The 15,293-nt window shown below is 34.4% G+C and overlaps 1 protein-coding gene across 1 annotated transcript in view; it reads right to left on the bottom strand.

The window, feature by feature from the left end:
- Positions 1-388: 388 nt before the first annotated feature.
- Positions 389-15,293, bottom strand: part of PSMA3 (proteasome subunit alpha 3) — a 23,454-nt gene continuing 8,549 nt past the window's right edge. The window contains exons 3-11 of the mRNA XM_005858759.2: positions 14,271-14,394; positions 12,422-12,523; positions 12,266-12,339; positions 9,745-9,817; positions 8,622-8,687; positions 4,732-4,778; positions 2,272-2,339; positions 935-999; positions 389-540 (exon numbers count right to left, since the gene is read on the bottom strand). Of these exons, the coding sequence (XP_005858821.1) occupies positions 496-540; positions 935-999; positions 2,272-2,339; positions 4,732-4,778; positions 8,622-8,687; positions 9,745-9,817; positions 12,266-12,339; positions 12,422-12,523; positions 14,271-14,394 (664 nt within the window). The 3' untranslated portion in view covers positions 389-495. The remainder of the gene's footprint in view (positions 541-934; positions 1,000-2,271; positions 2,340-4,731; positions 4,779-8,621; positions 8,688-9,744; positions 9,818-12,265; positions 12,340-12,421; positions 12,524-14,270; positions 14,395-15,293) is intronic.

Raw genomic sequence — 15,293 nt, 5'->3', positions numbered from 1 at the left:
TAGGCATAAACCTACAATTAGTTTTAAACTAAATAATTCACAACTTTGGTCAATTATTAAGCAGAACTTTCCCTTCAAAAAAACTACTTGGTTAAAGTTGTTGTTCTGAATGCATTTTGATAATACCTATTGCAACAGAACATATGTATATTTCATGACCCAGTAGTTCTACTCTTATGTATCATATTTCCTACAGAAATGCTGTGCAGGTGTACCAAAACAATTGTACATGTTCACAGCTGCAATATTCATTATAGTACAGAAACAAAACTGGAAAGGACGCTGAACTGTCTAGCAACAGAAGTTGAACATATTTACAACTAAATAAATATGTGCTCAATTAACCCCACCAATTTTGTCAAGCAGATATTAAACCAAACTTCAATAATTACAAGACAAAAATTTAATGAAAAATGGTCAGTGGTATTTAATAATTCAAGGAGCTAAATAGTTACATTGGGACTGTATTAGAAATTTAAGATAAATGCTGAAATGTTACATATTATCATCATCTGATTCATCTTCTTCCTTCAAAGATTCCTGTTAAGAGAAAAAGTATTTAAAATAAATTTCTAATATTACAACAATCTGAATCTAATTAGCCACTTATTAAAAATACTTAATTGAAAAATGAACACTGGTTTAGAATAAGGCACCCAACTTGTAAAAAAAAGATAACTATATACCTTAGTCTAACAATCAATTGATTTATTTTTGATAGAATACACACAATATGAAAGTATTTAATGTCCTGAAAACCACTGCCATTTTCACAAAGAATAAAATGGGGGGCAGGGGCTGAGAACCAGGGTAACTTTATCCCCATTGAGGATAACGTAGAACATTTCTTTCCTTAGTTCAACTCAACTTTTGTTATTTAATCTAAATCATAATTCTATGCTTATTTCCATGGAGTTTTCATGTAGTGACTTACCTTAGCATATTTCTCTGCCTCTTCCCTTATATCTTTTGGAACAATTTCATGTCTTCCTTTAGTTACTAGAAATTAAGCCATATATTTAAATGAATTAAAAACGAGGACTATATTGTGATTTGCAGTACTATGCAATCTACCCAACCCACAGGTATGGTCCCCTTTAAGGTAAATATTGTAAAGTTGTACTTTTAATAAAACCAGATGCTTTGAATTCATGTTTGTGTGTTTTTTCCACGTGAGATTAAATCTGCCCAAATTTAGCTTTTATGGAAAGAATGAATTATATTATGATAAATCTTGAGTATTCATTCATGGACAGCATGATTAATTTTTTTAAACTGGCCTTGAAGCTTCATGGTTACACTAAGCTACAAAGAAAAACTTGCTTTCTCGGTAATATTTTTTAAAAACATGAAACGGATGTTTCAAAAGTTAAACTAAATAATTCACAACTTTAGTCAATTATTAAGCAGAACTTTCCCTTCAAAAAGACTACTTGGTAAAGTTGTTCAGGCTTTCCTTGTTCTGAAGCATTTTGGTAATACCTATTGCAACAGAACATATGTATATTTCATGACCCAGTAGTTCTACTCTTATGTATCATATTTCCTACAGAAATGCTGTGCAGGTGTACCAAAACAATTGTACATGTTCACAGCTGCAATATTCATTATAGTACAGAAACGAAACAAAACTGGAAAGGACGCTGAACTGTCCAGCAACAGAAGTTGAATAAATTGTGGTATATTTAAACAGAACACTATACAGCAAGGCAAATGAACAACTACTACTTAAAATACACAGCAACCCAAATGACTTACACACATATAATGTTGAAGAAATCAGGGGTAAAAGAATATATATTGTATCATTCCATTTATATAAAAACTTCAACAGACAAAACTATGGTGTTAGAATTTAGGATAGTGGTTACTTTTGGGGAGAAGGTAGAAGACTGATTTCAAGAAGGCCTAAGGGGTGATCTGGGGGCTAGTCTAGTTTTTTAATACTTTTTAAATTTTACAATTTTAATTTATTTTAGAGCAAGAAACATCGATTTTTGTTCCACTGGCTTATGTATTCATTTGTTGCTTCTTGTATGTGCCCTGACAAGGGATTGAACCCACAACAACCTTGGTGTATCAGGGCAATGTTCTAACCAACTGAGCTACCCATGGAGGGGTTATATGACTGTATCCATATTGTAATAATTCGTCAATTCATTTGTTATTTGTATACATATATATCATTAACAAATTATTTTTTAAAAAGTCACCCAGTGGTAAATTAGGTTTGATACAGACAACTTGAGAGAATGCATAAAAGTAACTTACTTTCACCAACCCAGCTGAGCTCCAGTTCAAAAGCTTTATCCTTAACTTCATCATGTACTATGTAAATTCTAAAACAGAAAATAGGAAATTATAACAATTATTTATTTGGTGATCTACAAACACTGTAGTTAATGTACAGTCAGCACAAATTAGAACACCCATCCCTTATATAAGTATAAAATTATACGTATACACATTATACATAATTTCTATTTATGAACACTGGAAAATATAACTAATTACACAGGATTGATAAATACTACAAATGATTCAATATACCTTCAAAATCCATGTTTATCTTGATACAGTGTTTTAGAGACATAACTAAAAAAGATAGCTCATAAGGAATACAAATGGGAAAAACCTCATTACCTGTGTCTTTTCAAGATAATTTGTTTTTTCCATTAACTGGTTATTTTTAAAATAAATTAATTTCTAGTTTGCAATTATTAATGGTCTCTTCTTTCTGCAACTTCCTGGCTGGAATCATTGTAAACCCTTGTCCATTTTCCCCTCCTGGCCTTCAAACTACAATACATGCCAAATTTCAGCAAACAAGGAGGCACTGTCACATAACATTAAAGTAAAAATATCAAAAAATTAAGCATCAGCGCAAAGCTTTCCTATTTTATACTTTCTACAACCGTACACACTTTACTAATCCCTTGCTATAATATAAGGAGTCATCTTAATTTTTCTGAAACTAAAAAAAGGTATGTAGTGCTGCAAAAGGGATGGCTTTTCTGCATGGAACTAATTAGTGTCTGCTGTTACACCTAAACATAAAATGCTGATTTCCAGAAGCATTTCTCAATGGAGGAAATTGAGTTTATCATGTTAAACTTATAATGCAGTGCAGCAGGCATGGCTCAGTGGTTGAGCGTCAACCTGTGAACCAGCGGGAAGTCATGGTTCGATCCCCAGTGTGGGGCATGCAGGAGGCAGCCAATCGATGATTCTCATCATGGATGTTTTCCTCTCTCTCCCTCTGAAATCAATAAAAATATTTTTTTAAAAACTATTATAATGTAATTATAATGAGAATTTTTTAAAGTAGGTTCTGCTTCACAAGTGGAAAGGGAAGGGTATGGTAAAAAAGGAGAGGGGCGAATGAGGAGTGAGTGATGGACAATTAGCACATTTAAATACTTCGCCATTTTAATATTTTATTTACAAAAACTCAGTTTAAGTGAGATTAAGGGTACTATTTAGTACACTTATTAATAAAAGGCTCTCTAGCCCTAGCTGGTTTGGCTCAGTGGATATAGTGTTGGCCTGCAGACTGAAGGGTCCTGGGTTCAATTCTGGTCAAGTACCTTGGTGTCAGGTTCCCTAGCCCTGGTCAGGGTGAGTAGGAGGGAACCAATTGATGTTTCTCTCTCACATCGATGTTTCTGTCTCTCCCTCTCCCCTCCACTCTAAAAATCAATGGAAAAATATCTTACGGTGAGGATTAACAACAAAAAATAATAAAAGAGCTCTCTAGGACTTTTTCCCTTGCATATATTATTAAATGTAAAACCTAAGACATTTATACAAAGACCTGACTGACTAGACCATGTTCATGTGGAATAGAGATGCTGTGAATTCTCTGGAGTATTGTTTATGACTTTAAAATATGAAAAGTTGACTTCAAACTAACATTTTATTGGACTTTTTGAAATATTCAAATGCTTGCATTCCTTGATCTACAACAGGGATGGGGAACCTTTTTTCTGCCAAGGGCCATTTGGATATTTATACCATCATTCACTTAATATAATTCATTTAATACAAATTTATGTTGCTATGAAAAAAGCTCCTAGATTTGAATTTTGAGTCCTGCCTGCAGTTGCCTTGGCAGGGTCAGAGCAAATGATTTTGCAGGTCTCATACGGTCCAAGGACCAGAGGTTCCACACCCTGATCTAGAAGAATTATGAATTATGAAGCACTGCCACTCAGGTTTACTGGCTTTGTTATTGCTTACTATTAACTATTACTTAGCAACCTACTCTGTATCTTCAAGCTTTCTCAATTGTTTTTAAATATCTGAAATATTGCTCTCCTCATCGTCTTAAAAGAACTTTTATACCTGACATTATCTTGCCCAAAGAAACAGGTTATTTAAATGAACCAACTTCATGGATCACCTATAGAAATAATTAGCTGTAAACTGAAAAGGTTTGTGAATTAAAATTACTATTATTGGGGATTTTGACATTTGGGAAGTTGGGAACTATGAAATAAAATCCCCAGAGGTCCACTATATCCTCCTACCCTTGAATTCTGTCACCTGAACTCCAGGAGTTTATTTTGTCAAAAGCTATTTTTTTCTCCATTCCATTGTTACTTAAAATATGGATATTGTCTTCCTTAATTCTCCTTCAAATATTAAATTCACCAACAAAACAGCCTTTTTGAACTAATGGTTATAATAAAGTGAAATATTTTTGTTAATGGTAAGGAAATTTCAACTTACATTTTTGCAACTTCTTTAACAACATCACGACAAGTCATTTCTTTCATCTACAAAAAATAAAATATATATTCAGTTAAGTTACGAGTTAAAAGAACACTTTCCACTTGTGTAACTATTTTAAGATTCTTTTCACAACCCATGCTCTTGTGATATATTCTCAGATATAAAACCAAGGAAAATAATTTCCCAAAAGAGCCTAAATTTCTTGATTCAGTTTAATGTTTTTAAATTATTATGCCAAAACTGATATTCTTAATGACCCTAATCTGGGGACCACTAATTTTGTGATAAGTATTAAAATTTATAAAAATCCACACCCCTTTGCCCTAACTGGTTTGGCTCAGTGGCTAGAGTGTCACCCTGTGGACTGAAGGGTCCCAGGTTCGATTCCAGTCAAGGGCACATGCCCGGGTTATGGGCTAGATCTCCAGTAGCAGGAGTACAGACAGCAGCTGATCAATGATTCTCTGTCATCACTGATGTTTCTATCCCTTCCTCTCTGAAATCAATAAAAATATGTTTTTAAAAAATAATAAAAAAAAATAGTGGTTATTTTTTAAAAATCCACATCCCTTTATGAGCCTACTATTCACAGGCAGACCCTGATGTTTAAAAGACTACACAAGATCCACAGAAATGATGAAGAAAAATTGTCCCTTACTTGACAAAAATGCAAAATGTTGGGGAAAACTTTGAAGAACCAGGAGCTGAGTGGGTTCCTAGAACATAGCTAGATTAGGTTTGGTTTTGAAGATAAATGGAATGCGCAAGATAAGATCAAAAACACATTTGAGCAAACTGGTGTTCGTATTCTGGATATGTTGGGGAGGATGGAAATCGTAAAAGGGTATTCATAAAGCAGTGCAGACTTGAGGTAATTCAATTACTTTATCTCTAAACTAGGTTCATTAGTATTATACTTTTGGTATTTAGACTTTAAACATGCTCTGTGCCTGCACAACCTTCTGAGAAAGCAGGAACAAAAATCATAATCCTATATAACAGAGATGTAACATGCAAATGGTTGTTACGCCATAAAGCATACCGACCGCGTAACAACCAGATCACGACCAGATCACAGATCAGCAGAAGGGTGGGGCAGCGAGCTACAAGCGGGCAGCGGAGAGCTACAGGAGGGCTACTAGTCTATAATAAAAGCTTAATATGCTAATTAGACCAGACAGCTGAATGACCTTCTGGATAAAGCCTCAGCTGAGAGGGCCAAGCCCCTTGCATGAATTTCATGCATCAGGCCTCTAGTACAAATATAAAGGAACTGGCATGGGCTCTTCAAAAAATTAGTATTGGGGGAAGGGGGAGGATTTAAATTATAAGAGATAAGGAAACAAATTCAGTGTGTGAACCTTAATTATGGTTTGAAAAACAGTTACAAATGACATTGTTGAGATTAATGAGGCAGCTCGATTATGGACTGAATATTAGATGAGGGTGATAATGGTATTCTAGAGATGAATGCTGAAGCAGTTAGGGATGTAATGTCATAATGTTGGCAATTTTTGTTTCAAATCGTTAGAAAAATAGCATACAAATGGATAGACTGTTGGGAATATTAACTGCAATCTAGATGCAGATATTTATAGTACTCATCTTTTCTGATGTTTTAATTTTTATATAAAGTTAGGGGTGAAGTAAAAGAAAGGATCTTTATACTTTTTCCTTTTTATGGGTTAAATTTCTGTATTTACTAAATTATCATACAAAGGCAAACTTGAACACATGTGAAAAGCCACATTTTTTTATTTTTTTAAATATATTTTTATTGATTTCAGATAGGAAGGAAGAGGAAGAGATAGATAGAAACATCAATGATGAGAGAGAATACTGACTGGCTGTCTTAAGGATCTTTATACTTTTTCCTTTTTATGGGTTAAATTTCTGTATTTACTAAATTATCATACAAAGGCAAACTTGAACACATGTGAAAAGCCACATTTTTTTATTTTTTTAAATATATTTTTATTGATTTCAGATAGGAAGGAAGAGGAAGAGATAGATAGAAACATCAATGATGAGAGAGAATACTGATTGGCTGTCTCCTGTACGCCCCCCACTGGGATGGAGCCTGGGGTCCTTCAGTCTGCAGGCCAATGCTCTATCCACTGAGCCAAACTGGGTAGGGCAAAAGCCACATTTAAAATAACATTTTTTTACATATATTCGTGAAGTTCTTATCTCATAAAATAATAATTTTGGTGAACAAGAAAAAGAAGGCAAAGCAATGATGTAGAGTGGTGGTTGACAAACTTCTGTGAAGGACCCAACAGTAAATATTTTAGACTTTATGGACTTTGGTCTCTATTCCAACTATCAAACTCTACTGTTGTAGTGTGAAAGTAGCCATAGACTGAATGTGGCTGTGTTCCCATAAAACTTTGAAAAGTAGAAACCATAGTTCGATGACCTGATTTAGAGCATCTTTTTGTCATTTAGGTATACATGTTCCTGAAGTGGAGTGATCTTTCTCAATTCTTTGCTAGGATTTGTTGGTATTCCCATTCCTTGCTAGGATTTAACCTTAGAAAGACAAAAAGATACTTGACTATTCTAAATACTCTCTTCAAATTTCTACACAATAATAAGGAAAGATGAAAGCAAAAGGAAAATAAGTAGAAGACAGGATCTTAGTGCTACATCAGAAGTGTGTGATGGAAAAGAACACTGGTCTAAGAGTCATAAGGTCTAGAAACTATTCATAACCAACGTAATTCCATGATTCTAATCTAGCCAGTGTATTTAACCCAGGATTGTGCTTGGGCTGAGTGATGCCTAAGGTCCTTTTGCCAGTTTTAGTAAAACACCAAACATGACCCTAGCCAGTTTTGCTCAGTGGATAGAGCATCGGCCTAAGGACCAAAGGATCCCGGATTTGATTCCGGTCAAGGGCACATACCTTGGTTGCAGGCTCCTCCCTGGCTAGGGCTCGTGCAGGAGGCAACCAATCAAAGTGTTTCTCTCACATCAATGTTTCTCTCTGTCTTTCCCTCTCTCTCTCACTCTCCCCAAAAATCAATGGAAAATATCCTTGGGTGAGAATTAACAACAAAACAAACAAAAAACATCAAACATGAATTAGGTTTTGTATGTCTAGAAAGTGGCATTAAATGTCAAGCACTAAAAAGATGTTCTAGAGCCTGGCCTTAAATGCGTTGAATGAGTAAAGCAAAGTTCTGCATTAATATTAAATGTATATGAATTTTTTTCTCACTGTAATTTACCAAAATACTCTTAAGTCATATGCCTGCCTTTCCGGGACCTTTCTGATTAGCAATAAAGAATTGGTAATATTAACTTGTTTCAATATTAAGTTGCTCAAATTGGCTAAAAGGAAAACCAACGAACTTTTAAGAAAACTTTCTTACACTAAAGATGGATTTCTGCTTCTTGGGGGTAGAGAAAGTGGGTAGTTGGAACAGGACAGAGTTTCATGCCTTAATGTAGGTAGGAACAAAGGAAAGAGAAGCACTGGAGCAGTCACACTCTTAATGTAAGACATCCACAGACAAAAGTGCTCCAGAAGAAAGAAATGATAGAATAAAAACCAAAGTTCTCAACCTAAGAAGGCTCATAGGGTTCCCATGAATGGCCTTGAAGGATTTTGTAAAATTACATGATACTTTGTATTTTTCTGGATTAAGGGTTTACAATAAGCAGATATCAAAATCATAAAGGGATCCATGACACAATTCCACAAGTAACATGTCACCAGCTTTCCTATTCAGCTACGTAGCAGCTTCAATAAGTTCTGCTCAAAACAGCAAACCATATGCTATATACTAGTACTTGGTAGAAAAGGTTTAGTTTGTGGTGATAAAACTTCATTACATGAGAATAATGATAGAGCAAAAATTCAAGCATTATGTATTACCTACCTGAAGCTTTTCTATTTCTGTCTTTGCAGCTTGCTTGGCCTTGCCAATAGCACAGCCCCAATAACCCTATTTAAAAAGAACACACACCAAAAATATATATATATATGTATATATTCAATTAATATACTATTATAAATCATTGATGACTACTGTTTATATTTAAAGGTTAATGAAAGAATGTTAAATGACTTTCAAAAGTATGTCTGCAGAAATACAATCAAACACATGCTAATGAACACCAAGGAGCTCAAAATATTTAAAACACCAAACTTAATTCTAGAAGTTTGAATATGGGTTATTTTTAATACAGATATAGCCAAAGAAAAACAAATATCATTATGTATATTTCATGAACTAGAGACATTTTTGAGAGTAGGAATGAAAATTTTTTTAGCATTATAACCATGAAAAAAGTTATTTCTGAATTTCCTATGAGTTCTATACTCTAAACCAGCGGTTCTCAACCTGTGGGTCGAGACCCCTTTGGCAGTTGAACGACCCTTTCACAGGAGTCACCTAAGACCATCCTGCATATCAGATATTTACATTACGATTCATAACAGTAGCAACATTACAGTTATGAAGTAGCAACGAAAATAATTTTATGGTTGGGTCACAACATGAGGAACTGTATTTAAAGGGCCAGGAGGTTGAGAACCACTGCAGTCTAAACCATAAATCTTTATTATTTCTATTATAAATTGTATTTGTTAAATTAAAGAATGTCCATTTATACTTGCATGTAATGACAAAATATAAAATTTTTTTTAAGTTACAAAAAATCTCAGAAGATGGTGAAAGGTCAAAGAAATCCCATTTAAAGTCCTTTTTATAAAAGGGAAAATATATGCAGTCTTAAGACACTGCTACTATTTATAGTAATAAAGAAAATACCACATATTCAAAATTTTATGTTCGCATTGCAGTTTTTATAAGCAGCATACTGAAAACTACAAATCTTTCCTCTGCCTCATATCCATAGGTTGTTATTAATGCTAAACAAAATGTTACATTCCTTGAATGAATTTTAAAGAAACTTTATGTAATCTAAATATATTATTTCAGTGCCAATAACATACTATTAAACTAAAAATAGAATTCCATATGATTCAAAATTACTCACGTATGAAACACCCGATGGGTCAATCATGTAGAGTTGTGCACCATCATTCACACTGTAAGACCCTAACATGAAACTTCATAAAAAGAAATTGTTTAAAGCATAGTTCTTAATACCAGAAAAGTATTTTAAAAACACAGCGATAAAAATGAAATTGTAGCCCTAGCCCGTTTGGCTCAGTGGATAGAGCGTCGGCCTGCGGACTGAAAGGTCCCGGGTTCGATTCCGGTCAAGGGCATGGCAGGTACCTTGGTTGCGGGCACATCCCCAGTGGGAGGTGTGCAGGAGGCAGCTGATCGATGTTTCTCTCTCATCGATGTTTCTAACTATCTCTCTCCCTTCCTCTCTGTAGAAAATCAATTAAAATATATATATTTTTAAAAAAATGAAATTGTACTTTCTAAGATAAACTACTTATATACATATAACTCATTATACACTTTGATAAGGGTAGTTTTAATGAAAACTAGTATACTTTTGAAACTGTTCAAAATTCATGGGCTTTGTTTGATTAGTATTAAACTTTCTGATGAAATTTTCCTGGGAGGACAACAGTAGAGACAAAAGAGTAATGATAGATGGAATACTAATAAGAGGACCCAATAGGTAAAAACATAAATATGAAAAAACCCAAGGTGACAAAATTCCTGATGTGAATACACTGAATCTACCTCAAGCTCTTGTTCCTTCATTTTCGGGGGGCTAGCCCCCATATTTCTCCAATTATTTTTCTGCAATAAGCCAAAGTAGCTCAGTGCATTTTTATATGCTCAACAAATTAAAATTGGGCTATGAAACAAACATGTGAATTACTGATTTTCTGAAATTGTAATTTCTTTCCTTTCCCTTAAGTAGAAAAGAAACCAGCCTCATCTTATATATCATTTAATGTACAGAATACCTTAACAGCCACCAGTTCAATTCCCACCACTAGCATCATTCCCTTCCATTTTCCACATGGCTATGAGATTTATCTTGCAGAGTATATAACTGACTGTCATTATTTTAAAGCCCCTCAAGGTTTTTTTAGTATGGAGCAAACTTCTGTATGATCTGACCCCTTCCTACATCTTCAATATCATATAAACACAGTCTACACAATGAGGATACTTGACTACCTCCACATTATCTGAAATGCCCGTGTAGTTTCATACTAGTCCCTTTGCTTGAAATACTCTTATCAATGCCCCTACATCTCACATCCTCCTTTCCTTGCCAACATTCCAGAAAGAGACCATTCCCTAACTGGTGCCCCACTATGCATACATTTATCATATCACCTCTAAAATTATATCCATGATAACACACTTATCTTTCTGCCCCCCATCCCCCCACGCTGGCTTGGCTGACTTTATTTATTTATTAAATATATTTTTATTGATTTCAGAGAGAAAGGGAGAGAGAGAGAGAAACATCAATGATGAGAGAATCATTGATTGGCTGCCTCCTGCACACCCCCTACTGGGGATGGAGCTCACAACCTGGGCATGTGCCCTTGGCCGGAATAGAACCTGGGACCCTTCAGTCCGCAGGCCGACGCTCTATCCACTGAGCCTAACTGGCTAGGGCTGACATGTTTATTTTTTTAAGTTATAAACTAGGGGGAACTAAAAGGGGTCAATGGGGGGAAATAGGGGGACATATGTAAAACTTTGAACAATAAAGATTTCTTTAAAGTTATAAACATCTTTTTGAGGGAAATCTAGAGCCATGACAGATCTCTGAGAAGCTGTATTTGAATATTTACATCTAAGCCACATTTGAATATATACTCGTCTTGATGAAACTACATCCCAGCTTGCCCCAGAATAAAATACCAGCATTCCACCTTAACAATAAGAAACTGAGACTAACAAGAACTTAAAATATATTTTTGTATGCATTCGTTACTGACTGCTAAAAAACTCCCAAGTATACAGATGGAAATTAATGAGAAAACCAAGGTGTCAGTAAAGTTGGCTACCTAATAATGGCAACACAGAATATCAGTTTGCAGTTTCATGGGAATGTCAGGATCTAACATCAGAGATAGAGCATGATGATTTGATTTATAAAAACTGAAATGATTACAATAGGTTTATTAGTTAACACCCATCATCTCATATAAGTACAGTAAAGAAAAAAATTTTCTCCTTGTGATGACACCTCTTAGGATTTACTCTCAACTTTTCTAAATATCATACAGCAGTGTTAACTATAGACATAAGGCTGTACATTACATCTCTAGTGCTTATTTATCTTATAACTGGAAGTTTATACCTTTAGACCAAATCACCTTCCTCCAGAGAATTTGTTATAGTCAAATTAAAATTATTACTATTGAGTTCTATGTTTCATCATCAGTTCAACTCTGTATAGTGTTTTTCACTATTCAAAGTTTCTATTTTTATGTACATTGTATTCAATCACTGCCCTAATACCTCTTAGTATTAGTTCATATTTTTAAGGTATAAAAGGCTAAAATACTGGGAAAAACAGATATCTATAGTACAGATCTGAGTAAATAAATCAGAAAATTTCATACCTGCAGCCAAAAGGTCTAACAGCACTGTAGAGTGTATATGCGTGTACATACATGGCCACTCTGTCTGCAAGATGCTGGGGGAAGGGAGGAAAACAAGAGCTTATCAATGAATCTCTATTACTGTTCAAAAGCCTCCCCAACATGTTATCAACTTACTTTTAGTGGAATGTTATAGCCAAAGTTAGATCTAAAGTTGGAAGCTTCTTCTCTTGCAATGTCTGCTAAAGAACGAGCATCTGCCAACAAGCCTGCTACCGCCTGAAAGAAGTAAGTACCAATTGAATAGATATAACTATAATAAATCAGGGAAAGTACATAATTATTACAGGTTTTTAAAATATTTAACAAGCATCACCACTAAAACTAAGTTTTTTTGGCTTAAAGGTCTTCAAAAGACATTCTGGCCTTTTGATGCTTGATATGGGAATACAATTTAGAAATTTACCACGTGTGACTTTATTGCTTTGTCCAGTGATCACATTCAGAATGATTATAATCAATCCACCACTTCATTATAAAGATTAAAACAACAAAAATAATAAAACTTTTGGTCTTGGTAAGGACTTATCTTTCCTTTATTTAAAGCAGTTGTATGTTCAAAAGTTATTAAAAGTTTTGGTCTAAACAGCACAACCTCAAATCTCCTTTTTCAGCCTACTGATTAATAAATTGCTATGCCAAACCAAAACTTGACAAGCTACATATCTTCCAAGATTAGTGGTTTTCAACTGCAGTTACCAAACCAAGTACTGAGATAGCCTAAGCACTGCAATGAACTCTCAAGAGTTGTGGGACATTAAGTTTGGGGGAAACATTTGTCAAAGCAGTTCAGTTTCAACATCAAATCATTCTACACTCCTTTCAATACATCAAATCACTGAGAAGCTGGGTTGCTCTAATAAAAAATAAGTACTTTGCAAAAATCAATGTGGAACAGGAAAAGAAGAGGGCAGCAAGTAATCTGATTCCAAACGTTAGAAGTTATACAATTCACATTAATTGTAATTGTTTAAAAATTAAAATATACATATTCCTTTCATTCTATGTGTCATTTTTTTAATAGCTACTTAGGTTTTAGGACATAAACACTTAAGTTGTTTGGACCTAAATACATAATAAATAGAACCATTGGGTATGTTTTTGGCCCAGAGAAGACATGAAAAAAAAATTACTGGAACATAGGTACTAGGAACCAAAAAAGTCTGGAAACTGCTTATTTAGAAAATTTTCAGAATTTGTAATTTTTAATAGCCTTTTATCTATTACTAATAGTAATAATGATGAAAATTCTTAACACATATTGAGCACTCATTACATGCTAATTAACATTTTATGTAACTATTTTTAACCTTGCCAACAAATGTATAAGGTAGGACTATTATCACCATAGTTTAGCAAATGAGAAAACTAGTGTTTTTAGAGTGACTTTCCAAAGGTTACCCAGCCAGTAAATTTCATTATTTAAGTCATCCATTGCTTTGGAGAAAGCTTATTGTAAAGTCTTAAAATTCTCAAATCACTTGAAGATGACAATTGTGGAAACAAAACATTAATCCTTCATTGTTCCTAATCCTCTTCAATGTCTACTGTTTTGCCAATTTCCGACTATAAGAAATGCCATCAGTTTCCTGGCTTTAAATAACAAATGGAAAAATTTGAAAATTCTAGGATAACAATTTTTCCATCACAAAAGGCCGACTCTCTAACCACTGACCAAAACAGGCCAGAGCCCAACTTCTCTTTTCTATGCATATTTCTCACCCCTCTCCCCTCCTCCTTTTCTTAAGGCAACCTGGTTTTTCATATCTATTTCCAATCAAGTTATGAGAGCTGTTCACAAACCAGTAACTATCTGTGATTACTTCTGTGGCTGCTCTCTAATCTGTTTCTACCTCAATGCTAAAGTAATAAATGGGTTCTTTTAACACATCTTAATATAGTCCAATCAGTTACTTTACAAGAAACTGAACAAGGCAAAAGGAAACATTTTAAAATGTGACCTTACCATTCCAACATGCCGATCAACATTAAAAAGTCGTTTGTTGGACCCTTCTTCATAAAGTTTAGAAAGGACTAATTTTTCCACCCCAAAGACAACACCATCTTTACATCTGATTCCAATAGCTGTACTGAAACAAGCAAAAGAAAATCAAAATTTTTTAATGAACTTCATAAACACAAAAATAGGTAACATTTAGTTTTTAAAGCATGTCAAGTACTTTAAAACAAACACATCTGAAAACTAGAAAGGGTAAACTACCTTAAGTGTAGTAAATTATAGCCATATAAATGAATATCATGTGACAAAAAGGATATTAAAACTTAAGTGAAAAAAGATGCCAACAAATTATGTACAAAATGGCACAGTGTCTGGCATATGATAGCCATATTATAACAAATGTTGACTAAATTCATGCCTATTAAAAGTGGTACATTATATGCATTGAAGAGACAGGCTATAGGAAAGCTAAAAAGTTAACAGTGACTAACTTGGGTGTATAGATTATAAATTTTTTTTATTATCTTGCTTATTTGCTTTTTCTGCACTAACCATGTACTGCTTATAATCCTATATAATAAAGAAAAACACCAACCAGCCAATCAGGAGTGGGTATGCAAATTAACCCAAGAAAGATGGGAGGTTAAATTGCATACACAGGTGTTAGGGTGAGTATGCAAATTAACCCAACAAAGATGGGAGGTTAAATTGCATACACAGGCGTTAGGGGGAGAGCAGAGAGGGAGAGCTGGCGGCTTGGAGGACTTGGCAGAGTGGGAGGCCATGGGACGGAGACAAGATCGCGGGGAGCACTAGGAATTCTGGGAATAGCAGTTTTGGTGGCAGCCCCAGGACCAGAAGCGGAATCGTAGTTCTGGTGGCAGATGGATCTCCTACACTAGAGCAGTGGTTCTCAACCTTCTGGCCCTTTAAATACAGTTCCTCGTGTTGTGACCCAATCATAAAATTATTTTCGTTGCTACTTCATAACTGTAATGTTGCTACTGTTATGAATCGTAATGTAAATAT

This window comes from Myotis brandtii, unplaced genomic scaffold (assembly GCF_000412655.1).
Source record: "Myotis brandtii unplaced genomic scaffold, ASM41265v1 scaffold1218, whole genome shotgun sequence".
Lineage (NCBI taxonomy): Eukaryota > Metazoa > Chordata > Mammalia > Chiroptera > Vespertilionidae > Myotis > Myotis brandtii.
This window is presented reverse-complemented; position numbering and strand designations above follow the sequence as displayed.